At 40.0% G+C, this 25,535-nt stretch overlaps 2 protein-coding genes across 2 annotated transcripts; both read right to left on the minus strand.

Moving 5' to 3' along the window:
* Window positions 1-5,449: 5,449 nt before the first annotated feature.
* faim2b (Fas apoptotic inhibitory molecule 2b) lies at window positions 5,450-8,278 on the minus strand (the record flags this gene model as incomplete). The annotated part of the gene is made up of 12 exons (XM_079218709.1): window positions 5,450-5,599; window positions 5,700-5,753; window positions 5,983-6,078; window positions 6,177-6,264; window positions 6,366-6,403; window positions 6,498-6,537; window positions 6,633-6,683; window positions 6,784-6,837; window positions 6,920-6,984; window positions 7,072-7,139; window positions 7,446-7,494; window positions 8,264-8,278. 12 exons carry the CDS (start codon window positions 8,276-8,278, stop codon window positions 5,450-5,452), a joined length of 768 nt encoding a protein of 255 aa, XP_079074835.1.
* A 3,219-nt stretch (window positions 8,279-11,497) lies between these two features.
* LOC306736131 (nuclear receptor subfamily 1 group D member 1-like) lies at window positions 11,498-21,108 on the minus strand. Its single transcript, XM_079217733.1, has 8 exons — window positions 21,060-21,108; window positions 15,812-16,123; window positions 15,616-15,704; window positions 15,356-15,500; window positions 13,397-13,962; window positions 13,107-13,292; window positions 12,783-12,993; window positions 11,498-12,687 (listed from the first exon to the last, which is right to left on the minus strand). The coding sequence occupies exons 1-8, from the start codon at window positions 21,076-21,078 to the stop codon at window positions 12,491-12,493; spliced, it is 1,725 nt and encodes a 574-aa protein (XP_079073859.1). The 5' UTR covers window positions 21,079-21,108; the 3' UTR covers window positions 11,498-12,490.
* Between the last annotated feature and the right edge of the window lie 4,427 nt (window positions 21,109-25,535).

Below are 25,535 nucleotides of genomic sequence, written 5' to 3' on the forward strand. Positions count from 1 at the left end.
CTAATTTGCCTTATTTTTGATGAAATTGTCTTTGAAGTAGATTAGATTTTAGCAGTAGATTTTAGCTTTTTACAGAGAGTAGACGTTAGTTTCTTTTTTTCTCTGCATAGGGATTGATGCTGTTTTCTTGTGCACATTACTTTTTCTCTCATTTTTGTTTTCACTCGAACTTCCGTTCCAAACCTTGTGTCGTCTGTCCTCATATTGTGTCGGGCCTGTTTGTAGAAAGCCTTTCAGAGTGGAGAGCTGAACCAAACAACGACTTCATATAGTCCTGATCCAAAAGATTCATACTGATGCTGCATCGGTGCTCGAAGAGGCTTTGAGCACACACGCCCCGGATATGTTTTAATTTATCAAGTGGAGCTTGTGTCACAGTGCATCCAAATATGCTGAACTTTAATTTATGCAGACATCAAAAACTGTAGATATGTAGATAATAGAAATAATGGTTTTACAAAGGACTGCTCACTAGACCATGGAAGTGCCATTAAAGACGATTCTTACAGCCTTTAGTGAGACAGCCTCAATGAATTTAGGAGAGATCTCAAATTCAGCAAAAACAAGTTTTAGCTAAGCCTTAATTTTGTTCTCTGGATGAGCTGCCTGACCTCTTATAGGATTGACACTACGTTGTACATACTACAGAAATGGCAACAGGCTTGTTTGAATGCCATCGAGTCCGTCGTCACGTCAGTCGAGTTAGCTGTAGGGATGCGAGGAGCTTTTCTTCCCGCTCTTCGACCATCCATGTTTGAGTCCAGTGATAAACACATCTTTCTTAAGGCTCGCAGTTTGATGATTCTGTTTCTAACTTCTTTTTTTCACTTCAATTGTTTTTGCTGTGTGTTTCTATTGTTTATTTTTGCAACCAAAGATGTTGTAGCCACGACCTCTTTTAGCTCTCTGTCCCGGTTACACTGCTCTCATTTGTAGACGATCATGTGTTGTGTGTCGCTGGATGAAATGCCCTTTTTCTGCTTCCGACAGATTCAGAAAGAGAAATATCACAATAAGGGTGGTGACGTGTACACAATATTCCACATTCAGACCACTGTTTAAGGTTTTGTGGGAACTTTTTTGCCACGACTCTATCTGTCATATAGTAAAGTACATGTACATGATCTGGTTTTGTTGACACAAGTTAATTAAGATGAGTGTACGTACTGGGATGTTGGTGTGTATGGAAACAGTCTCATTATGAACTTCATTGGCCTCTGCAGACACACAGGAGATCTCCAGAGCTTTCACGGTGGTGGCAGTTTTCAGACACAAGAGGTAATTTTGTAAATAGTCTTGTTTTCCCCTTCCACTTTCTTGTTTGTTTCTTCGTGTGTTTTTATTTTTTATTTTTTTTAATGATTTGTAGTCTGTCCAGATAACACAGTGACTTGCAAGGTTTTCAGATTCAGTGCCCCATGAAGGAAATGTCATGGATGTTGTTTATATGTTCAGAGAAATGATATTCCATGTATTAGCCATCGCTTTAATACAAAAACAGGATTTTGAAACTATGAAATGACCACTTGTTACAATGACGTGTTTATTTATTTTATTTTTTTCAAACTTGTCAGCAGAGATAATATTACATTCATGGTGCTCCAAAATAATTGATGATTAAACCTTAAATTACACTTAAACTGTAGAAACACTGAGATCGACGGTGGTGTGCTCTACACACAATATTTAAAAATACAAAAATCTCGTTGCACTTATTTTTAGTCCACATCAATTTAAAAATGCTCTTTTTGTCAATTTTAATGTAGATTTGATGGCTTATTTCATAGCTTCAAAATGTTTTGCTGCTAAAACAGGATTTCCAAACAGGTGGTTTGATGTTGCCCATTCTGAATTTTCAAAATGTCCCTTTTTATTTTGATTTGGTTCATACAGACAGAGTATCCATAATTTGTTTGATTTTCATTCATAACTTCATGATTTTAATTCTGTTTGACTAATGAGCAGTTAACGTTGTATTTTACATGATTTAAACCCATCATTGTTGTCTTATGATGACACTTTTTAATACAAAATAATAAAAATGTGTTGCTCCACACTGTATGAACCATGTTGGTGTGAATCCCAGACATTTTGAAAATCTGATGCGCTCTTACTGCTCCTGCTTGTGAACAGTTTTCTTATTTATACAAGAACTCATTTTGTACAGTTTTGTTAAGAGGAAATAGGTTTTGATATTTGGTTATTTTGCAAAGCCACTTGGCTACTTTTGTCTTCCTGTGCCAGCATTGCTAAATTGTCTGTAACTTGTGGTTTTTTTTTTTATTGATTGAGATGAGATTTTCCTTCTTTCTTGGTTTTCTCTTTGAATTTGAATATGTAATTTCCCCCCTTTTTAAAAAAAATAAAAATCTTGTTTCGGTGAACTATGTTATTGATTTACGACAACTGTTCGAGTGGATGGGATGTATTATTGACATCATCTGGGTCATTACCTCCTGCTGTTGTTGCCTCCGCTGTAGTGATAGTTACTGTGCTGTCATGTGTCATGACTGAGGGCGTGTGTCTCTGCTTTAGCTGATCAATAGGTCAAAGCTGACTAAATCTAAATGCACGTTTTGTTACGGATAGTAGGGGACTGAAGTCCTGAAGTAAATTCCTCTCAAAATTCTGTGGACTCGTCTGCACATTTTAAGTTTTAGAGAAAAAAAGTGTCAAAGATAAAGCTGTGAAGATGCTAATTTTAAATATAAATTACAATTTTTAAATGTAATTCATTCATGAGCAATACAGTATGGGGGCTGTATCGATATTATTTTATCAATAATAATATGAATATCACAGTAATCTTTGAAATAATAAAAACACAATGTTTAATTTGGAATGCACAATTTCATAACAATTCATATTCATTTAGGTTAGAGTGATATAACAAATTAATGAATACCATACTTTAAATTGCATGTCTTTGTTCTATAATACACAAAAATAAATTGTATCATACGTGCATAGCTAACCTTAGCTAACGTAGTCATGCATAAGGTGCATGTAACGTTAGCTCACTGTGGGCTAACGTTACTTAAAGGCAGGAAGTGGGGCTGCATGTCAACACAGCAGCCCTCCATGTTGTTCTTTAAAAAAAGAAACTCCACGACATTAACAACATGAAAACAAAGAGAAGTGCTGCTACATTTAAAATAATGTTGACAAACAGAGCAATATAATGTCAATTTACCTCCGTGTCCTCCTCATGTAACCTCCTGTTAGTGTGTGTGTGTGTGTGTGTGTGTGTGTGTGTGTGTGTGTGTGTGTGTGTGTGTGTGTGTGTGTGTGTGTGTGTGTGTGTGTGTGCGCGCGCGCGCGCGCGCGAGAGCGCCAAGAGCCCAGTCAAACCCACCAATAGAAACCCCTGCCTCACTCAGCAGCGTATGCCCCGCCCACTACATCCAAAACTCAACTCGTAACTTTTGGGAATGAGAGGTTTTTATTTTGAGACCAAAGGTTTTTGATTTGAGAGCAAAGATTTGTTTAACTGTAGACAGAAATTCTAGTTACAAACGAGAAATTTGCTCTCAAAACATGTTTTTTTGTTTGCGTAATAAAGATACAAATCTCCCTTCATAGGCCCGTCTGTCACATTAGAAAACTTATTGTGGCCCCTGAGCCAAAAGGTTTGCCCACCCCTGGTCTAGAGTGTAGTATCTAGTGACATCTTGCGGGAAATTGCAGATTGCAACCACCTGAAACCTCTCCTGTGTGGCAAACCAGAAAAACAGAGATGCTCTATCTAGAGCCAGTGTTTGGTTTGTCCGTTCTGGGCCACTGTAGAAACATGGCGTCCGGCTCTGTGAAGAGGACCTGTACCAAAAATAAACAACGTGTTCTAAACACAATTTACGATTCTTATTTTCAGGTGATCATTCACAAAAGAAAACACACCTAATCATATTAATTTACTTTTCTGCCAATAGATCCCTCTAAATGTTACACACTGTACCTTTATGTTTTAATGGTCAGGCATTTGAAATTGAATCCAACGTCTTTTAAAAGCATCAAATTTCGACTTGCTAAAGTGGCACTTTTTGTGCTTTACTGCATACGCTTTTATTTTGTACCAGTTCTTTTTAACTCTCCACACAAGCTATGATGATGGCATGAGTCCGTTATGATTTTGTTATTAGACTTTATCTGTTTGCACTTAGGTGTGAAACAGTTTGCGGTGACCAGTAGTGTCTTTTTTTTGTTTTAAGATTATGGGTTACCACTATTTAATCATTTAAAATAATATAAGCAGTTGATGTTGGTAAGTCACCTTGAAATATTTTAAATATATTTAAAATATTGTCTCTGAGGAAAACCATAACATTTTCCCGACTACATATCTTCATGTTATTGCGATACACACATACATACATACACATGTATATATAAATATATATATATATGAATGTGTATATATATATATATATATATATATATATATATATATATATATATATATATATATATATATATATGAATATATGTATGTATATACACATACAGAAGAAATATAGACCTGTAAAATATATATTTTTACGTAATCATAATTAACACCATTCATCATACACATTACAAGACACAGTACTTCTCATGTGCCACTTTTGTTTTAATAAAGCCAGAATAAAATGGACACAGCTCATTTTTCTTAGAAAAAAATATCAATGCACTGAGTTTTGGTCACTATACAGGTAGAACATTTCTAATGTGTTTACATTAAATTATTCTCTATCACATCCCAAAGGCCACATTATAGTTACAAAATAGATTGCAACTGATGTCTAGTAACTAAAGTATGTTGTTAAAGTATATATGATGCTACACACACACACACACACACACACACACACACACACACACACACACACACACACACATTTTCCCTTTGTGGTTGGTGCTGCATCTTTGCTTTGAAAGTCTAAATTAAAATCCTTCAACGTTTCACTCAAACAGTGTTTCCCACAACGACAACAAAATGTACTCGAATAAAATACATACAGTAAATCTTGAAAGTATCTATGATAATGTGCACTAAAAGCAAGTATAAAAACAAACGGTATCTACATAGCTTAGCATAGTTATTTAAGCAAACTCAACTAAAAAGTGCAGATTTGTTGAAGCTTCTTTTTTTTGGCTCAATGATGGATTAACATACAAACTGATCACACTCAACTCTGTTTTTGTGCTGAGCCTAATGACCCCAGCGCAATACTAAATCACAGGAATAACCTGAGCACAGTGACTACAGTGAGGTATCAGGCAGGTGTATGTGTGTCAGGGCAAAGAGACAAGAGCAGCAGGATTGCACGAACAAGATTACATCAGGAAAAAATAACTTTAAAATAGTGATTCATGAAAAAACGTAAAGCCCTGAAGTCATTTTGTTCTTGAGGCGAGTTGGGCTGAAAGACATATACAGTATGTGTACATGGGAAATCAGAGGAGAAATACTTTACTCTCGACCTCCTCCCACAATCTGTAGCAGGAAGCTGAACAGGTAGATGATGTCCAGGTAGAGGCTGAGGGTGGCAAACACATATTCCTCTGGACTTATACTGTAGCGCTTGTTTCCTAACAACAACTGGGTGTCGAACGCGAGGAACTGTGGCAGAAAGAGAGACAGGTGGGAAAAACAAGGAGACTAGATCAATAATAGTAAAAAGGAAAAACTTCAGATTGACAATAATGAGGTGGATTCTCACCAGAGTAAAGACGATGGCTCCTAGCACAGCATAAAGGGCATGTAACCAGGGAACCTGTGGTGCATAACAAAAGCATTACAAAACAATTTGAAGAAGGACAGCAGGATACTAATTTAAGAAAAACAGAGCACTGCTTTGCAAGCTTATCTGTGAGGTTAATCCCTTCTTGTTAACGCACAAGTACAGCCAGCAGGGCCTGCGGCATTAACCAGCTACTGGTGTATAACTCATCACAAATCACAGCGATGTCAGACTTCCTCAAGAAAGGTGTGCGTGAACTTACATATCCAAAAGGGACGACGATGGAGAAGGTGAAAGCACAGAGAAGCATAACCATGCACAGAGAAAACAGGACGCCCTGACAGGATGTGACGTCAATCTACAGCAGGTGTGAGAAAACAACGGATAATGGTTTTGTTTGGCTTGTTTGATTGTTTGACAGCAGTTTAAAGTATAGTTGAGGCAGTTTCTTCTCACCCTGCTCTGGAAGCTGAAGATGGTGACAGAAAGACACACTAGAGCTGTGATTCCCAGACACAGAACCACGGATTTGGTGTTGTAAAAGCTGGAGGAAGAGAAGGAGTCTTTTACTCTGGAACGCCTCGGATGAGTTGAACTCAACGTCTTAGACACCCACATGAACACACAACAACAATATGTGTTTACCTCGACACAAATCCCATCATAGAGGCCATGCTCAAAGTCTGAGGGAAAAAGTAAAGATTATTACCACAGTTATGTTGTGAGTGAGTAAAGAAGAACATATTGTATGCTGTTTTCATGATGAGGAACACTCACAAAGAGAACTAACAAAATGATATTCCAAGGAAACTGCCTCCTGTGCATATAGAAAAAAAGAAAAAACATTACAGCTTAATTGGCAGTACTTTAATGAATATTTGGGTTGTCAATTATATTGTACAGATATGTTACCTCAGCTCTCCACAGCATGACAGTGCGATGTAGGTGGAAAAGAAAACAAGACTGTCAGAAAAAGGGAAGATGATGATGATGATGATGAAGCTTAGTAAATTAGGTCACAGAGAATATTGTATTGTGAGTTGTGATGTGTGTTTCCACTTACTAAGACGCCATGTACAAGCTTGGATGAGTCTGGATAAAATATCTCACGGGTGCACTGTCGAGACAAAAAAATGAATGGATTCAATTCATATATTAATCAAAGACTAAAACCTTTGAGTTACCGAAAGAGTAGTTACCAAAATGAGAACATAGCAACGATTGCCACAGTAACTAACAGCTGAACCATGAGGATGGCGTAGACCTGAAGGAAGACATACTTAGCATCAAAAAATGGAAAGGTAACTATGGTTTTTGTTTTGTTCTGCTGTGACCTGTTTCACACGTTTACCTTCCTGATGAAGGTCCGTCTGATGTTCTTGTCGTCCCACACAAACTGGGCCTCCATCTCCTCATAGCCTGAAGAAAGAGGTGGCGTCTTAAAATGATACTGCAGCATTAGTCAAACAAATTAAGTTACTATGCAGAAAGCGGGTTTGACTTCTACTAACCTGCTTTATTTATGGAAAAGTACTTTTCAATACATGATGCCAAGTCACAACTTTTAAACTTGAACAGGTGCAATATTATTGTGATTAATAATCAAGATTACAAATGGAAATGGAACACAGCATGTACTCTTAATGAAAGAAGAATACTTTGACTCAAACAAGCATATACTATATGTAGCAAGTAGCAGAAGTATGTAAAGAGATTAGTTTTTACCTGCAGTCGCCTCCCGGTAGCTGGGGGGCTCATTTTCCTCACCCACCTGCTGGTATAGAAATACAGTTTGTATGCTCATTATAGTTTTTAATCAGATGCATAAAAACCACAACAGTCTTTGCATTCACTGTGCAGTTAAAAATACATGTGTGTACTCTCACACACACACAAACCAGCACAGTGCTAACTTTGCTTTCACCTATTGTTTAATTGTGTTTAAAAGTCTATAACACGTTGTGTTTTAATGTTAACGCTTCCAGCATACACTTTTCCAAACAGATTTGTCCACAAAACATCCTCCATGTTTGATTAGTTCAAAGGATTAGGATAGATGTGATGGGCCTTCATTTGTTTCCGTAGCCAGCATAGATAACACTAAAGTGTAAGTATCGAGTCCAAATTAACCAATGCTGTTTACATGAGCTCTTTCACACACATTACGTCGTCATTTTGTTTATTTTGTTTTTTTTTATTTTGAGCCTTGCTGTGATGTTGCCTTTAAAATAAATAACTATCAGAAAAAGATTAATCATATATCCACTATCCTGACTCAAAGCCATGACTTTATAATTTGTGCCTCTCTATGAGCTAATATTTGGTCACATTATTATCTATTGCGGCCTAAAAAAAGGACTTAAAAAATTACGACATGTTATTGTTCTTTGTAAACAGTCACTCTATATATACATATGTATATATATATATATATATATATATATATATATATATATATATATATATATATATATATATATACATATTACAACAGCTGTAGCTGTAGCTGTTGTAGCTGTAAGGCCAGTAAGTTAAAAACATACCTTTCCCTTCTTCATTATTTTCCCTTTTACACCTTTGAGTTGCTGATGATGAGGAAGATTAGTCACACAAGTAAAATATTTGTCTTGTCTTTAAAATCCAAAATATGGGAAAAAATCTCAGCGCCTCTTGTTTAATGGGGTTTGTGTGGTCCAGAACAGTGCGAGCTGCGACCATAAAAGGTTGTTTGTAGATTAGTTGTTGCTCTGAATTTGTCTCCAGTGTGCGGATTACACAGGAGCTTTATAGGCCTCCGTGTTGTTAATCTCTCTCTAGCCCTGATCCCATGCCACCCCTACCCTCGGACTATTGAGGTCGCTCTAGAAAAGTCCAGGTAGTCCCAAAACATTGAGATGAATCCAGACTGTACCACTGCTGTTGCTAAACGGGGGTGTCGTGTATGTCTCCCTTTGCTGGCACAAACCTTCTCAACAGTGTACCAGGATGGTTAATCATCCCATAAGACTCGAAGGACTTGCATATCTGAATTACATATGCATTACATAACTATTTTTCTACACTTCAGGGGGGAAATGAGTGGCACAGACAAAGAGGATATTTGATAATCTGCATATATTCAAATTGTGTAAAAATGTACTTTCAAAACAAAACCAAGAACCCCTGCAAATGAGTATGTTGATATACACTAGCTTGGTGACTGACAACATTGATGTATGTCATTATCAGTGAACTCTTGATCGCACTGTGTGACATCATGTTTTTGTGTAAGAGTTTTGTAACAGGCACGTCAGACTAATGAGATTGAAGTTAAGAACATTATAGCGCAAACCCATAGCGTTTCCACACCGCAATAATGAGATTTACCATCCGGCGCTCACCTTTGACCTACTTTTACTTATATTGAGTTTGTGTTTTATCTGCTTTGAGAAGAAGACAATTAGAAAACAACTGCGACACGATATAGGGCACTGAAGAAATGAGATATTTAATAATGAAATGTGTCTCAATGTAGTTCATACTAAAGACCCACATCAGAGAACCGCTAATCACGTGTCATTGATAGCTTATCAAACTGAATGTGAAAAGTCTGCTAGAGCATTTCTATTGCCTCTCATCGGCTCTCAACATGGCGGCGGGTTGGCGGCTCATAGCTAGCGGCGCTAACAGTGCAAACAGCGCTAACAGTGCGAACAGTGCAAACTACAGTTGCCATATGAGAGCAATGCATGCATGCATGTAGACACTACTCCACTATATCTTTACACAGTAGTTGTTTTGCTGTTATTTTAATGCTCTAAATTTAAATACACCTCCTATCATGTTTAGCGGGAAATAACGATAGTTGGTGTTTATTAATTAAATGTCATACATACATTGTTTTGATGCTTTTTATGGTTTTATGTGAAGCACTTTGAATCGCCTTGTTGTTGAAATGTGCTATACAAATAAACTTGCCTTGCCTTGCCTTACAGACAGACAGATGGAATTGTATTCCAATGCTAAAGAATATATAGCTATGTAGACATTTCCTCTCATCTTTAGTCCATAAAACCTTCACTGCCACTGTATACACTTCCTTCTTGTCGCCACTAGGTGGCACCCGCAGACACAAATATATTGGTTAGTATTTGCTGCAAGAAGAAACCATTTTCAGACACACAGTAGGCAGTAACTTTAATTATCATATACCTTTGTCCAATTGTTTTGTTTTTTTTACTGTTTAAATAGGCAGACCAGTGGACCAGAGGGATATAACCCTGTTATAACAAAATGCCTTCTGTCTCTTACTTCCGATCGTGGATCAAAAGGATGTTTAATTGCTACACTCACTTCCGATAAATTATGATGGTAATTAATAAAGCAACGAGATTCCTGTAAAAATAGAAGATTTCCTATTCGATAGTGACACTGCTCAAACCCTATCTGCTCGTGAAATGCTATTTAATGGACCACATGGTGAGAATGAACTTTGAAACTCAGGTTTCCTGGTCCAAGTTCCTGGAAACGCACTTTGAAACACCACGGAGATGCTGACTCTTTGTTGTCATTGCATGAGCGATAAGACGTGGAACTATTGATTGGCAGAATGAACTTTTTGGTTTCACTAATAGGTCCCTGTGTGTACTCGTCACAAAATGTCATAGAACAAAATGTGCTCTTGTTGTTCTCACCCTGTCCAGTAGGTGGCACATGAAGACCTCAACACATTTCAACACATAGAAATGACTGGACTGATGGTTTTGTCACAGCTCCAGCAGAGATTTTTTACTGGAGAGAAGGCTTTTCAGTAGTTTTTCTTCTTCTAATGCAGCTTTGAGAATACAAGTTTGGCTATGTTAAAACAAATTGAGGGTCGAGGGCAGCTTTTGGCTAATTTTTCATTTCTTGGCACAGAGGGAGAGATACGTGCTATTCATTTGGTGCTATTGCTTAGAGTTAGTTAGTTTACTTTCAGCTAACTGACAAAGAATCACCTGGTGCAGAGGTGATTTATTGCTTTTAGCCAGTTGCTGAATTAAAATAAATATACTGCTGGATATGTGTCTCTTGATATTCATGTGATGAGAGACATGTTCTCCTGAACGTTAGTCAGTATAATTACAGAGGAGCGAATATTTATCTCAGCATGAATCCCTACTATTTGCTGTAGACAAATAGCACGTATTTGTGTGATTGGAGCAGAGATTTAATCTCCATATATATCAGTCCATCTTATAGAAAACAAGGACTAAGGACTGTTCCCAAACATTTATACCAATGTGTTTTTCCTCGGCCTTCAAGCAGACTGCAGTGACAGCAGTGGTGACGTCTTCTCATTGTGCTGTCTAGTATCTAGAGGATTTTCATACTCGCAGCAACAGTAAAATGGTCTTGTCAGAGCCATATTTGCATAGATCACAGAAACCATCTTAGGTTGTCGTCTCCCTCACTGGCAACTTGTCGTGTCACTGTATGTTCGTGGGAAAGAACATCACCATGTATTTATTGATGTAACGTTCTTTGAAATTGCTTTGACCGGTTATCACACTAAAAAATAAACTGGTGTTTCGTGTTTGTAATAAAGCCTCTAATTCTCAGAGCTGAAGCATGATTGGCTGATTGCCTCTGTTGCTAGGCTACGGCTCCACGGTGTTCCTCTGTAATAATACTGATGGTAAAATCGCATTAAAGAGGAAAATGGAAAAATACCTAAATGCTATATAACATTATTTAATAAATGGTACTCTATAGAGCAACCATAAAACATTTACAAAATATTCACACGGTGATGCAGTCAGTTGACAATACATTTATTTCAATTATATATCTTCAAATAAAAAGTTTATACTCTGTCAAGTTGAAATGTTGCTTTCTCTCTGCAGTCTGTAGAGCAATCTATTATGTGTGATATACATACATACAATAATTCAATACTAGCTTCATTTACATATCCAAGAATCTGCAAACTAACAAGGACCAAGAATAAAGGTTATATACAAAATGTACAAGGAAACATCTTAACATATATCCATCAGACACGGTCTAAAATGACCAATAATTTCTCCCTGATTACCGCATACAAATACAATGCATTTACTCTCATTTCTTAAAAATGTTATACATTTCTCAATCACAAATGGGTGATTTTCATAAAGATTTCCCACATGGTGACATGTTGTGAAAATAGCTTATGTCATTTCAAAAGGGCCCCCGCAAACCGCCCTCCCAGCTGTATATCAGACATTTCTATTGCTATGTTATATATTGATTTAGGAGGACTTCTTAATGTATGGAAAGTGCCCTTTACACATTGTAGCATGAATGTACAGTAAGTTTTCTCTTGGGCGAGAGTGTGTCCTTCCCTCTTGTTAGCTTTGTGTGCTGGTAGGAGGACAAAGTCTAGTGAGGAACAACAGGCTCTCTCTTCTTTTTGGTCTTCAGCACAAACTCCCCGAGGGAGAGGTGATGACTTGGTGGTTTGGATGTTGACTCGAAGCACCCAAGGAAGAACGTAGTCTGTGATTTAATGTTTGTTTCAGCGATCCTGGAACTGGAGGAAGAATTAGTTCAGGAGCCTCACCTTCCTGCTGTGCCTACAGCCTTCACTGATGTTTTTTTTCTTCTTTTTTTCTTCTTCAAGTTCATTCATGGCATCAGACTTGGCACAGCTCCCACAACAACGGCCCATCATGCAGAAGCCAGTGGACTGTATGTGTCAGGCCAGGGTTGCATGGGGAGCAGGGAGGCTCCCCAAAGCAGACACCTCAGGAAGCTTTTGCTCTTTGAACTCAAGGATCTATGCGGAAAGCTAACAGCTTGTCGGAGTGGTGGTTGTTCAGGGTGCGCAGGTCCGGCAGACGTAGCAGCAACTTTGGGAAGAGGTTGCTATCCTCTGGGCGGCGACTGGTGATGAGAGAGCGCAGAGCTTTTATTAGATTCTCCTGTAGTTGCTCCACTGCTGCCACCTCCACTATACCAGCGCGATCTGGAGAAAAGGGGGGAGAAATCGAGTTTAGACACGAGGAAATGTGTATACATACAGTATGTGCTCTGTGTGCATGTAGGGGTATGCCTGCTTACCAGCAGAAACAAGCACGACAGCCATGAAAAGAGCCATCTCGTCTGGCTCCAGACACAAAGATCCGAGCTTCTCGCTGAATTCAAACATGGCATCCAGTAGGGAACCCATGCCAAGAGCCCTAAGTGATGCCAGTGAGTACGTCTGGCCATTGAGGAAGGTCACCGTCCTCTCCTTGGGGTCAAACAGTGAGCAGAATCTCACCATCAGAACCTGTAGACAGAAGCAAACCAGATCAGCATCAGAAATAAGTCAAAATGATAGGAGAGAAAATAAAGAAAATGTCCCACAGTCCCACCAACAAATTATTTTGAGCTGGAATGTACCTGGAAAGTGCCGGATTTGAGTAGCATGACCTGATCATGCTGGCTGAGAGACTGGAAGCCTGGGATGCTCTTTGCAAACTCCACCACTTCTTTAACAGCGGGGGTGAAGCACTGGGAGAAAGACTCCCACACCTCCTGACTGGAGCGACTGGCCGGAGCCACAGGACATGAGTTGAGTGGACATGCCTGCAAGACAGACAGGGAGAAGAGAGGAAAATAAGTATTATGGACTTTTTATTGATATTAAATTGACTGATATTAAAATATACTTAATTAAAAAAAAGTCTCACCAGCACTTTGGCTCCTCCGTTTAGCTTCCAGGGGCAGGGACCTTGGTTGTGGGCGTCACTGGCTGGGTAACTGTTGTGATTGGCTAAGTAGGATTGAGAAGATAGGCGGTGCCCACTGACGGGGCACTGATTCTGATTGGAGGCGAAGGTGTACTTGGCGTTGTCGACAATGGCGGAGTTTTCATTGTTGGTGGAAGAAACAGGGCAGGTCGTGGAAACGTGGTAGCTTGCCTGCTCCCCAAGGACTGTGTGGTGAGTCTGGGTTGCCGAGTGCGACATTGAAGGCTGCTGCGCTGGATTGTTGTGGAAGGAGGAAGTGCCAATGTTGCCGTTGCCGACAGCCATCTTGGGTGGTTTCTCGTCTCTGTTCATTAAGTTGCTGTGGTAAGACTGCGATATGGAGCCCGCTCCTTCATTCGTCTGGTTGTGTGGACTGCAGGGGGCGTCGGTTGGAGGCGACACCTCCATTTCCATGGAAGCTGATTCATTGAGACTGTTCATGTAACTCTGCATCTCATCCAATAGTCTCTGCTTCTCCCGCTTGGGAATACGCCCAAAACGCACAGCTGAGGAGAAGAGAAGCATCCTCTGTTAGCATTTCCTGACGAATGAGAATGTATATCACTGCCAGCTCCTTACTGGCAACGTGCAACAACATAAATACTCAGGCAGTTTCAATGAATGAACAATATAGAGAAACAATCTCTTTGTTCTCATATGGATTCTACATCCGACCCTCAAGCGGTCATTTCTGTGGATTACTAACCGCAATACCGCTCTAGTGCATCTGACTATTATGTGTCCATCACAGCTGTTTCACCACAATATGGACACTAATGCCTTCCGACTGCCTCAACCTCCTCTCCAGGCTTTACAACCCCACCCATCTTCTTCAATTCTGCACCTCCACCTCCATCCCTATTTATAGTACGCCGTATGCTACACCAGCTCCCCCAGTCTATCACTCTCTTTTCCTTTCTGACTACCAGTTGAGCACTCAATCTCTTATTTTCTGTGAAAGTAGGTCACTGGGTTAACACTAAACATGATTACATTTGTAAAATGACAGCAAATGAGAAGTGGAAAGGTCAAAAGGATAAGAGAGGCAGGTAGGAGAGAAGAGATAAAAAAAAAGGCTTAGAGGATCTATAGTATTATCATTGTGGGTTTGAATAGAACAAGATAATATATTTTGCCTTTTAATTTACTTTAAGTGCGTGTTCAGAAAATGAAAATATGGTTATTAATAATAAAGTGTCCTGCTGTGATCTCAAGCAGGTGATTTTTCACTTCCACAATTTGGCTTTTTTAGGTCAGCTAAAAATGTTTGCTCCAGAAAAAAACATGATTTATCATCACCTAGTTTAGCTGTGTCCCGAGAGAGCGGAATACTGCGGTGAAATGATGCAGTAGAGCAGATTAACTTTAGTAATACTATTTTATATTTCAAGTCAAGCAATGTAGGTTTTCAATAATAACAGAACTGAATAACATTACGTCTTAAATGATTGATTGTTGGAAGAAGAAAAAAAGGTAACATCTGGGTGTGGACGTGCAGGGTAATCAACAACTGTGTGCCCCAATTTCCCAAAATAAACTATTTGTCACAGTTTCAACATGACTGATGACCACTGGGACTCTAGAGTCCGTCTTGCCATAACTCAGACAGCAGGGCAACGAGAAAGGATGTCAGAGAGAATGAAAGACAAAAAGGAAGGGAACGGAGAGAGAAAAGAGACAAGAAGCTGAAGGGAAAATTAAGACCTCCTTCAACACGAGCGTCTGAGTTTGTCAAAAGCTACAACAGGGACATCTGAGTCTCCATGTTACCCTACATACATAGATACATTTAATCCTCTCCTCTACATTAATAAAATAAACAAAAAAAACAAGATAAATTAAGTTTTAGTCTCCATATGTCAAAATATATCTTCTTTAATGAACATTACTGTCTCTCACCATCTCTGGACATGCCCACGGAGAGACACTTCTTAAAGCGACAGTGCTGGCACCGGTTTCTGTTCATGCGCATGATGAGACAGTTTTCATTCTTCACACACATCTTGTAGTGGATATTCTGCTGAATACTGCGTCTGAAGAAACCCTAGAGAAGGCACAAGAAGAAAAAAGGCTTTAAAAGAGTGTCTTTTTTTTGTGGCAACATGTGTGTGCAACTGAATGAAAAGACCTGACATAATACTATCTTTGTGCAGTCTCACCTTGCAGCCTTCACAGGCGTGCACGCCATAATGGAAGCCAGAGGCGATGTCCCCACACACCTTACACAGAAGCACCATACCTCCGGTTTCTATGAAAGAAGCATACAACCATCATCAGAGAGAGCAATACAGAAACAGAGTGCTGGCAGGTAAACATAGAGGAGAACGGGAAGTAGAGAAGCGAGTGGGTACTTACTGGTGAATGTGCCTGTGAAACCACACGGTCTTTTGGCCACTGTGGGATGGCTGTAGGTTGCGGACGACACTGTTGTTATTTGGGCAGCAGGAGCATTGTTTGCTTCAGGAAACTGGAAGACCAATTTTGGAGAAGGCGTCCCTCCCCTTCGTTCCCCTCTCTGCTTCAGGGGCCCAATCTCCTGAAAGGAGACACCCTCTGGGGAGGAAGGCTGCGAGTGGGAGGAGGGCGACTGGGTCTGGTATCCACTTGAGGGGCTGCCAGGACTTGGACTCGCACTGCCGGACGAGCCAGCGTACAAGATAACACCACCTGGGAAGAACAGAGAGGGGCACAAAGTTTAGTTATCTTCATCTGGGTCGTGTTCACATGTACAACGTGAGTGGGAGTTTCAGTGTTGAGCAATGCTCTACTTTGATCCAGTGAGCGCACTTGGCAGACTTTCAAAAAACACACACAAACCCCTGATCATGTTGAGACAGAATTTTTATCTGATGAATAATTTAGAAAAAATGGTAGCGCTAGAGCAAAAACAACTCTGACATTGATATATCTGTGTAGTCTTTTGGTTTCTATAGATACTCCTATTTTTAAAAAAAGGCTTCGTCATGCCAATGGGCGTATTGCTTTTACTGGTTGACGATTGGATTTATGCAAGTAAATGTTGCTTAACACACACACACACACACACAGACTGACCTGGAAAAATAAATCCCGTTGGCTGACCCAATACCGACACGTGTTATTTAACCAGAAAAACATCAGGGCTAAATGGTATGCCTGATAAGGGATGTTTTCTACAGAAGTTACATTTCTGTGTGTGATACAATAGCCTACAATGTATTATATCCGAGCAAAATGTGTTTCAGGATAATATACATAACAAATGTATGTGGAATGGAAACCATGAAATACGTGTCATAATATGCCCGAGTCGCTACACATTCCACATTGTGCCACGGGCCATAAACAGCCCTTTGTTTGGGGATGTCATCAAGTCGGAAATGCCCTATAGCCCTCAACAACACAACACCCATCCGCCCCCTTCTGTTCTGCACACAGTGTTCTCTCTGCAAGATGAAAGCCTGCCCCTCACGTGCAGGCTCAGCCAGCCAGCTCCCTGCCTGCTTGCTGCCTGCTTGCTTGCAGCATTGAGTCTTTCCTCCTCTCCCTCCTCCCACCCCCTCCCTTCTTCTCTATCCTCCTCCCCTTCTGCCTCCTCCTCCTGCCTCCCCCCTCCTCTCCCTGGCTGCGGGCATGCAGACCCATCTATCCGCCAGCCACCTGACCGGGAGCTCACATGGACTCTTGACACAGTTCCCGCCCGGCTCACAAGGCTCTTTGCGCAGTCCCGTGTAGACAACAGCAGCAGTACAATAACAAGCGCTAGGGCAGATCACGTTTGGAACAGAGGGCTGTAATGCCGTGACTCTCTGTGTTCCAGTCACAGAAACAGTCACGTTGTTTCTGGACATTATCTCTACACATTTAAATGATTTGCCTGAGGGTTTTAATCATTTGGAGTTTATATCGCAGCTGTTAAAGGATGGGGAAAATAGCATATGTTTCAAATGTTCTCACTTATATAATCATTTTAATTTAAAGTATGATAGTAATAAAAACAGAGGTGGGAATCTCTGCTACTGCAAACATTAATTTTATATATTTCTCCTCAAGATCCTCTGATTCAGTGCAGGAGTTTGCCCTCCTTTTTATTTGCAATTAGATCACTGTGTCAGCCGGGTGTCTAAATATCTTGGGATAAAAGTCTGATTACCAAAATGTTTCCCATGTGAGGAGATGGCATGCTCCACATTCATTCACATCATGATCTTCATAAATGTGCGTCACGTTCAGATTTTCACTGAACAACACAGTTTTGTGATGCGGCTTTTGTCAAATGTCAAATGTCTGCCCAACACTCATGTTAAGAGAGTTGCAGTATTATCTCAAGTGGTAACAAAATCCTTGGATTCTCTTCACTGGCATTCTGTGCAATTCTCTTCTCAAGGACCTTGAATCCTTGGAGAAAAGCCCCCTCTCATCTCTTGTTCTTTCCATGAGAAAACACGTGCTGCATTTCTGTTTATCTCTAAGTGCCTCCTTAATTCCAGTGCTCACACGTGTCTCCTGAATAAAAGGCACTCTGGGTCTGGGGTCTTGTGTGGTGGTTGGAGCTCCAATATCAGCCAGACTGTGATGTGTTGTTCCCTCTGTGTATGTGTGACAAATATAAAGCTTGACAGGCTTGTGTATCATCTGCGGTACAGTCACATGAGCTCCACGCCTACTTTCTACATTCACAATTACACTTCCCCTCGTAAAAACATTCCATATTTTGTCTCCTCGTAACTATTTCCTAGAATCTGGTGGGTGCCAGAGGGAGTTCTGGGAATATCACCCCTGCTGTACTCAGGCACATGTATTTACAACATGTGACCTGTGGACACACAGAGACATAAGCAGTACAGAATAAACAAAACAGTCCACAGCTCCTCCCTTTTGCCAGAGCTCCATGAACTTCCACTCATGTGTTCCCACCCCCTGGGCATGTATGCATGGCCGACCAGTTGTATAGGCATGTATAGGCAGCATGCGCATATGTACAGTATGTGGGGGAGACGCCCCCTCTTCAAACTAGTCTGTCCTCTTTCGTGTGAACATTTGCAACTGTGCATGTAAGCCCTACTCCACGTGAAACAGCTGGCCCCATGTCATGTGTCTATTTATGAAGCACTTTCCAGAGGGTCGGGTCACTGGCGATAGAGAACAGAGGGCAACCTTTACTTTGTATCCAGGGGTCTTTTATTGCTATATAAAAACATATTCATAACTATATTGATGGTTGTTCCAGTTTGAACCTTAATGAGTTATATAGTGCAAAAGGTAGGTATTGTGGGTTTATGCATATATATATATATATATATATATATATATATATAAATAAATAAAATAGACTAGGAGTAGCACGTTTTACCCAATTCTGAAACAAGCTTGGCTTTTATTATGAATTAGCGAGTTGATTGTCTTTCAAGCCAACAACCAGAAGGAATCTGGTTTCAGGACTGGCATCAGAACTCACCATTAAGCGTATTGTTCCCATTCGCATGGTGCATTCATCTACGTGTAAATAATGGACATTTTTGTTACTCGCCATTACATTTCTGGCATAATAAAAACACACTGCTTGGAGGATTGTTATGATCATTGAAGATATAACAATTTGCCCACACATTATGCATTTTCATTTTCAACCAATGAGGTTGAAGGGGGAGGCTATGGTTGATTACTTTTGCCAGAATGTAGTGCAATGATGATATAACACTAATCTAAACATTGTACCAATATGTTAGGCTTTTTTTGTGAATACCTCCAATGCTCAATGTCTGCATGATAACGGTTAATTTTTTACATTAAAATAGTTATTGTTGCTACCATACAATTAAACAATAGGGTGTGTGTGTGCACGTTACGTCACCCGAAAATCCGGTTTGAATGCAACCAAAAGTAGGTTAATATGCCCTTGTACATGCCAAACAATATAATTACGTTTAATATGGCCAATTATAGCTATATTCAAAATGTCAAACCAGTTATAGTAAACAGAAGGAAAGAACAGGCTGCTAACCCTCTCTGACCCACTGACCAAGCTATCAGTAAATGAAGAGGAATCCCCGTGCAAGCTGAGCGCGAGCAGAGTGCGCACAGTGGAGAGGAACAACCGGGAGGGGCGGGGCGGGTGGAAATCAAGCGCGGCACGTGGATTCTGGGGCTGGACACACGTGATGTCAGCTCGAGGCGGGGTAACTGCGTATTAAAAAAAAAAAAACACAGGCGCATGATTCCCATGGTGCACCGGGCGAAGAGCGGATGAAAAGATATGACACTCATAATGGGCATCCGCTGCTCAAGGACGTCATAATGTCTGCACTGCATGGTTATCATTACATTATTATTTATGTTGGGAAGTATGTGATGATTATAGGACGTGACATCGCTGTGTGCTATGATGTTCTTTTCTCACGGTCTATAGCACTTAAAGGCTTAATGGCATCTATTTCAGTCAGTGTTGACCTATAGCCTACTTCAGCAGTGCAGCACTTCTTTTCACATGTCCCCGGTAGTTTTTTCTGTTTTATAATAGGAGGGCTGTAGCTGGAATGGGCACAGGCGTTATTAGTCATCGTCATGTCCATTAACGGGAAATGGTTGAACACTGATATGAAGTGGTTTGCTTGTTGTCATCATCCATTACATTTATATAGTTATTCTGGTCCAGACGGAACTGGATTTTAACTGGTTTGTTATATATTATGTTTTGACTTAAGGCGCCCAATTGCTCCCTCCTTTAGTTAACCCATACGTGTTTGGGGAAAAGTTACCCTTCAGCCAAGTTAAATGAATGAAACACTGCAACAAAGTAGCAATTCACGCTCTACAACTTCCCTTTAACGCGAGACTGGAAACTTCGTCTGAACTCATGCGCAAAGTGCAGAGTGGGTCATTCGCCTTCTCTGACGATCAGTTGATATCCGAATAAAAAGATGATTACAAAATGATGAAAATGTTCTCGGTCAGGGGGCGTTTTGGGTCGCGCCTCACGTGAGTTTGTTTACACGCAGAGAATCGGAAGTCCGCCGCAGAGATTGACGAGGAGGACTTCCCTCTCCGTGCGCAGCTCACTCACTCAAAACTCCCAACTGTCTGCAGCCCAGAAGCACTTGGCAACGTGCCATATGTTACACGGCTGAATTACTGTTAAAAGACCCCTTTCACCCAGAGATATATCTATATAATCTCTGAGTGTGACTGTAACCATGAGTTTACCAAAAGCTGCACATTATGTTTGAAACACAGCAGTTTCCGATGGGCATCAACTAGAAATTACACAAGTGCATAAAACAATTCAATGCATTAGACAGTGTTTTACAAATGAAGTGGAACAGGACAAAACACCAAAAAACAAAATCGCATTTCTACGCTATGACGACCAGTTTTTATAAAGGCATGATCCCTTATAAATAAATAGACTGTGCTTATAAATCATCCTTAGAATTAACCAATAAATGTGCTATACCTAAGCATATATTGGATGTCGATAAGTGCATTGGCATCTGATCCAACTGCACCATTTGTTCTTTCTTTTTTTCCTCCAATTACTGCGGTTTGGCACATGCAAAAAAAATAAAAAATCATTCTAGAGGATTCAGTAAAAATGCACACATTTCATTATATAAAGCGTACTTACCACCAGGGCTGTGCTCCATGTTTCTTAGTAGGTTGAGGTTGTCCACTTGATCCGTGATGTCTTCTCGTGGGCGTCTAATGCTGGACTGGCTGCCTTTGCGTGCCACTGATGAGTTTCGTTGATATAGGTGAAAGAGTCAAGAACTGGCAGAGTGTATCCAAAAGCTTAGACGCGCAGCAGTGAGCGCAGGGCATTTGGGGTTGTTGAGGAAAAACCCGGCAAGCCAAGAAAAAAAAATGAAAAGAAATATTTAAAAAGAAAATTAGAGCAGATTTGTAGTTGCTCCAAATAATTTCCGAGGTGAAGAGACAGCTCTCCGTCTGCACACCTATGCTGCCAGGCTGTGGTGAGATATCTCTGTGAAGGGGTTCTCTAAATTACAGAGGTCCTGATGCGTTCAGCTGCTTGCCATGTACAGTCACCATCAAAACATGACCGGAGTGGAAGTAGTTTAAACACTCCCCGCTCATCAATAAGCAACACGAGTCCTAAAATAACCAGCACGTTTTCAGGTGCCTGAGAAATGTGACCATTTTTTTCCACCCTGTTCTCTTTTTGTAGTCGCGTCAACCGCTTGTCTCTCTATCTCTCTCTCTCTCTCTCCCCCTCCCTGTGTGTCACGCTCTCTGAAAACATTTCACCCGAATTCACCCCTCCCTTCCCTTCCTCGTGCCCCCGCTCTTTCCCTCGTGCTCGCGCTCTCATTGGCTGAGAGCCCCGCGCGGAGACGGAACATTGTGCTCGTTCGACATTGGAATGCTGGTTAAAGCTCTCCAGCATGTGCGCATGGCATGTGAGCTCACGCTGCCCTACTGACACACATTTTATGCTAATGGCTGCCTGGGCTCGGCGATAAGACAACGAGGAAACGAGGCGGGGAGGCAGAGGAAGCAAGAGGTCTCACTCCTGCCTCCTCTCCCGACTTTTGTTGCAGTTTTTGTTCGGTAAGGACAAACAAGAAATGGGCTTTGGAGACATGATCTTGTATAAGGTCGGCACCGGTGAAAACCAATATTGCCCCTTTGTTATAAAGGTTGTGTAAGCAAAGTACATTTCTTTTCAAAGGTGTCAATGGAAAGTATCCAGTAAGAGGTGTAGCCTAGCTTTTATAGTTGACCTTTAGTAGGTGTTGAACTAACCATGTTATGGATTCTGGCAGGTTTGACTGGGAGTAACCGTATTTGGCAAGGCGAGGCAAGTTTATTTGTATAGCACATTTCAACAACTAAGCGATTCAAAGTGCTTCACATGAAACCATTAAAAGCATCAAAACATAATGCAGAAGAAAACAAGATTTAAAAACAATTAAGAACATTTATTAAAACATAAAAAAAACAGGCTAGAAGCAAAAAATAGACTACAATTGCAGTGCATTTTAAGAAATAAAATGCAGTTGTGAGATACAGAAATTGATTAATATCATTGAATCTGGTTCAATTAAAGGCAACAGCAAACAGAAAAGTCTTCAATAAATATAATAAGATAATAAGGACAATTGTTAAGGTTAGTTCAAACCAAAACAATTCAAGCTTTATGGATCCCTAGGATGCATATTTAGCATTTTGGCACAAGAAACATGAGGCTACAGGTATATACAGATAAATATATCATAATTAAAAGGCTTTTTACAATACATTATCCAATTACCAGTTTGCATTATAAGCAATGTTTGTGCACAATAAATAATAGATTGTCCTGTTATTTCAGATTTAATAATAGTAACACAAATCAGTAATACTTAAGATGCACATTTTATTAGATATGCTAAAATAGTGCATAGTAAATACAATCAGGTGTATGTATGAACAAATCACTGTAAACTAACAATTTGTGATATTCATAATTTATATAATCTTTTTTAAATTACTTTTTTGTTTTAAGTATTTTAGTTTCAACCACCTACATGTACATTTAAAATTTGATTTAATGTAATTTAATGTTTTTTTTTTAGTTGATGAAACAGTTAAACAAGTCTGTAATTATTTCCGCATCCCACATCACAGTGTAGGACGTTATTTCCAGTAGAAATAAATACAACGTCATTTGCATAAAGCATTATAAAACAGAGAAGGTGATAGAGGTAACAGTCTACTGCAATGTGAGGTCAACGTGTCAATGCCTGTCCACGTGCCTTCCCTGCTCTGGGTACAAATGCATGAGCAGTGCGCATGCGCAACGGCCAACGCCCACGTTGTCAACACGGAAACTGGTGCAGTCTTTGATCAACGAGGGGGCCCTCTCTCCAAGCATAGACGATCTTTGCCTGAAAAAGCTGGCACGTGCGGAAAGGGCGGTGCTCACCGTGACGCCCACAGCACCTCCTCCTCTCCATCACGTTTCTTTTCTCTCCACAGATTGTGTGTTTGCATAAAGCCAAACTATCGCCGGAGATTGGTCGGAACAGAGTGAATGTAGGTCAAACATGAGCGTCGTAAAATAGTCCAAACGTGTTCTCAAAAAATAACCGCCCTGTTCTTTCAGAAAGCACGTTAAATACCGCCCAGTAGCTCGCAGGCACATCGAAAGTGAAGCTACGTTTAGGTCACGCAGCTCTGCCCTTGGTGTGTTTTATTCACAACCTTCTTATTCTCGATAGGTGAGCCCAACGAGAAACTCCTTGACAGCCTTCCTCTTGTAGGGAATTGGGCTATGGGGTCACAGTGTGGTGACGGTAAAGTCAGCACCTGCTCTGGATTTCAATGTAATCTGCTGGTAGCTATCCATTTCAAGGAATCCAATGATAGAACATTTGCATAGACCTTCACATTTTCAATCCACACATTCCTTCTGTTTTGACTCTGCCTGCTGCACCTTGTTTATAATCCCCATCATAGTTCCTAAAAAGTGAAGAGGAGCAATTATAAAAGCTTTGTATGCACTGAGCCAACTCTGGTTTAGAAATATGGGACAGGGAGTACTTCAATTATTATTAATGAATTATTATTATTCAATTAACCAGTGCACAAGACGTATTTCACATCCACATCTAACAGAATGTATTTAAGAACAAGGTCACGCCACTATACCTGACACTTAAAGCTTTATTTCACATTTGAAGTGAATATATTAAGGTTTTTGAGGGATTCAAATGAAAGCAACAAAATAGATATATTGCATTTTTCTGATAAATATTTTTTCACAAAGAAACATATGATCAAATTTATGCAATTTATGTATTTTAGATTAAACTTCTCAAAAGTATATGAAGTAGCCTCGTTAGAGGCTTCACCTCAGCCAACTACACTATTCAAGTATTGCTTACATATTGGTATGTAGATGATCCAATAATAATTTGATATTAATAATAGGCTAATAATATAACACTAACAGGGGCTATTTAAAAAAATAAACAATTTTACTTTTGCTCTGTGAAGTGCATTTTGTTAATACTGCTACCTGTAGCCTAATGTGCATTATTTTTGGCATCAAATGTCAAACAGTGAGTATCAACCATGCTGGACTGTGCAGACAAAATAAATCACTTGTAATAACAACTTAAAGGCCACTTTTCTGTCCACACAAACACAAAGAAGGACAGTGGGAAAAGGACAGGCAGAAAGTCATTTTGGGGAGGAAACACTGTACTAGCTGCCTCTAAAAGCCTGCCTGGATGTTTGAGGAGGGCAATAATGGGTTCTGTCTTCAGCTGGACCGGAACTGCTTCAGGGAGATAAACAAATGTCTGAAACTCCTGGACACGGACACAAATAAAAGCCTTTAACATGGACATTGAATGCTCTATGCAAACAAAACAGTTTGAGAAGATGTAAAATAGGTTAAATTTCATTTCTGTAATCTCAAAAGCTTTGGTCATGTTAATTTTCAATTGTTTAGTAGAGAAATATGATACACATTCAAATACATTTCTTAACCTTTTACTTTTTACACAGTGTTTTAAGCCTTTATAACATATAATAATGACAAATACTTGCCAGATTTTTACATTTCTGCTGAAAAAAGGAGCAAAATCATTTTGATCACAGACAGTCGATGCTCCACAAATGAAAGGCCAACCTGATTATGCTTTCGAGAAGGACTTAACAAAGAAGTTTAGGAGTGAATGGAGGGACACTGTCCTACGCAGATTTCACTTGGCGGCCAACCGTCGTCTCCTGCTCTACTAATGGTGAGTTATCTGGTTTTATCCAGCCTGCTGGCCCTATGGACGAGGCTAAAGGATTGGTTGTAGGCCTATATGTTTGTTCTTTCTTGGAAAAACAAACAAACAAACATGTAATGCAAAGCAATGTCTTCTTAATTTCTGTTGTAGGCTAGCTGTTGGTAGGCCCTTTTCGTCGTTGCTGCGCTCCGCTCTGTTTCGGACAAACACCGGACAGTGTGTTGTTGTTGAGTGTGTTGTTATTGTTATTGTTGTTGTTAATGTTGTTGCTGGATGTGTTAGCCTAAGCATTTTAGACCTTTTTAGGCCTATTTTTTTAAATGTCTTGTTGTGGCTGAATCTGCTATCTGCTGATC

The sequence above is a fragment of the Taurulus bubalis genome (assembly GCF_910589615.1).
Source record: "Taurulus bubalis genome assembly, chromosome: 5".
NCBI lineage: Eukaryota > Metazoa > Chordata > Actinopteri > Perciformes > Cottidae > Taurulus > Taurulus bubalis.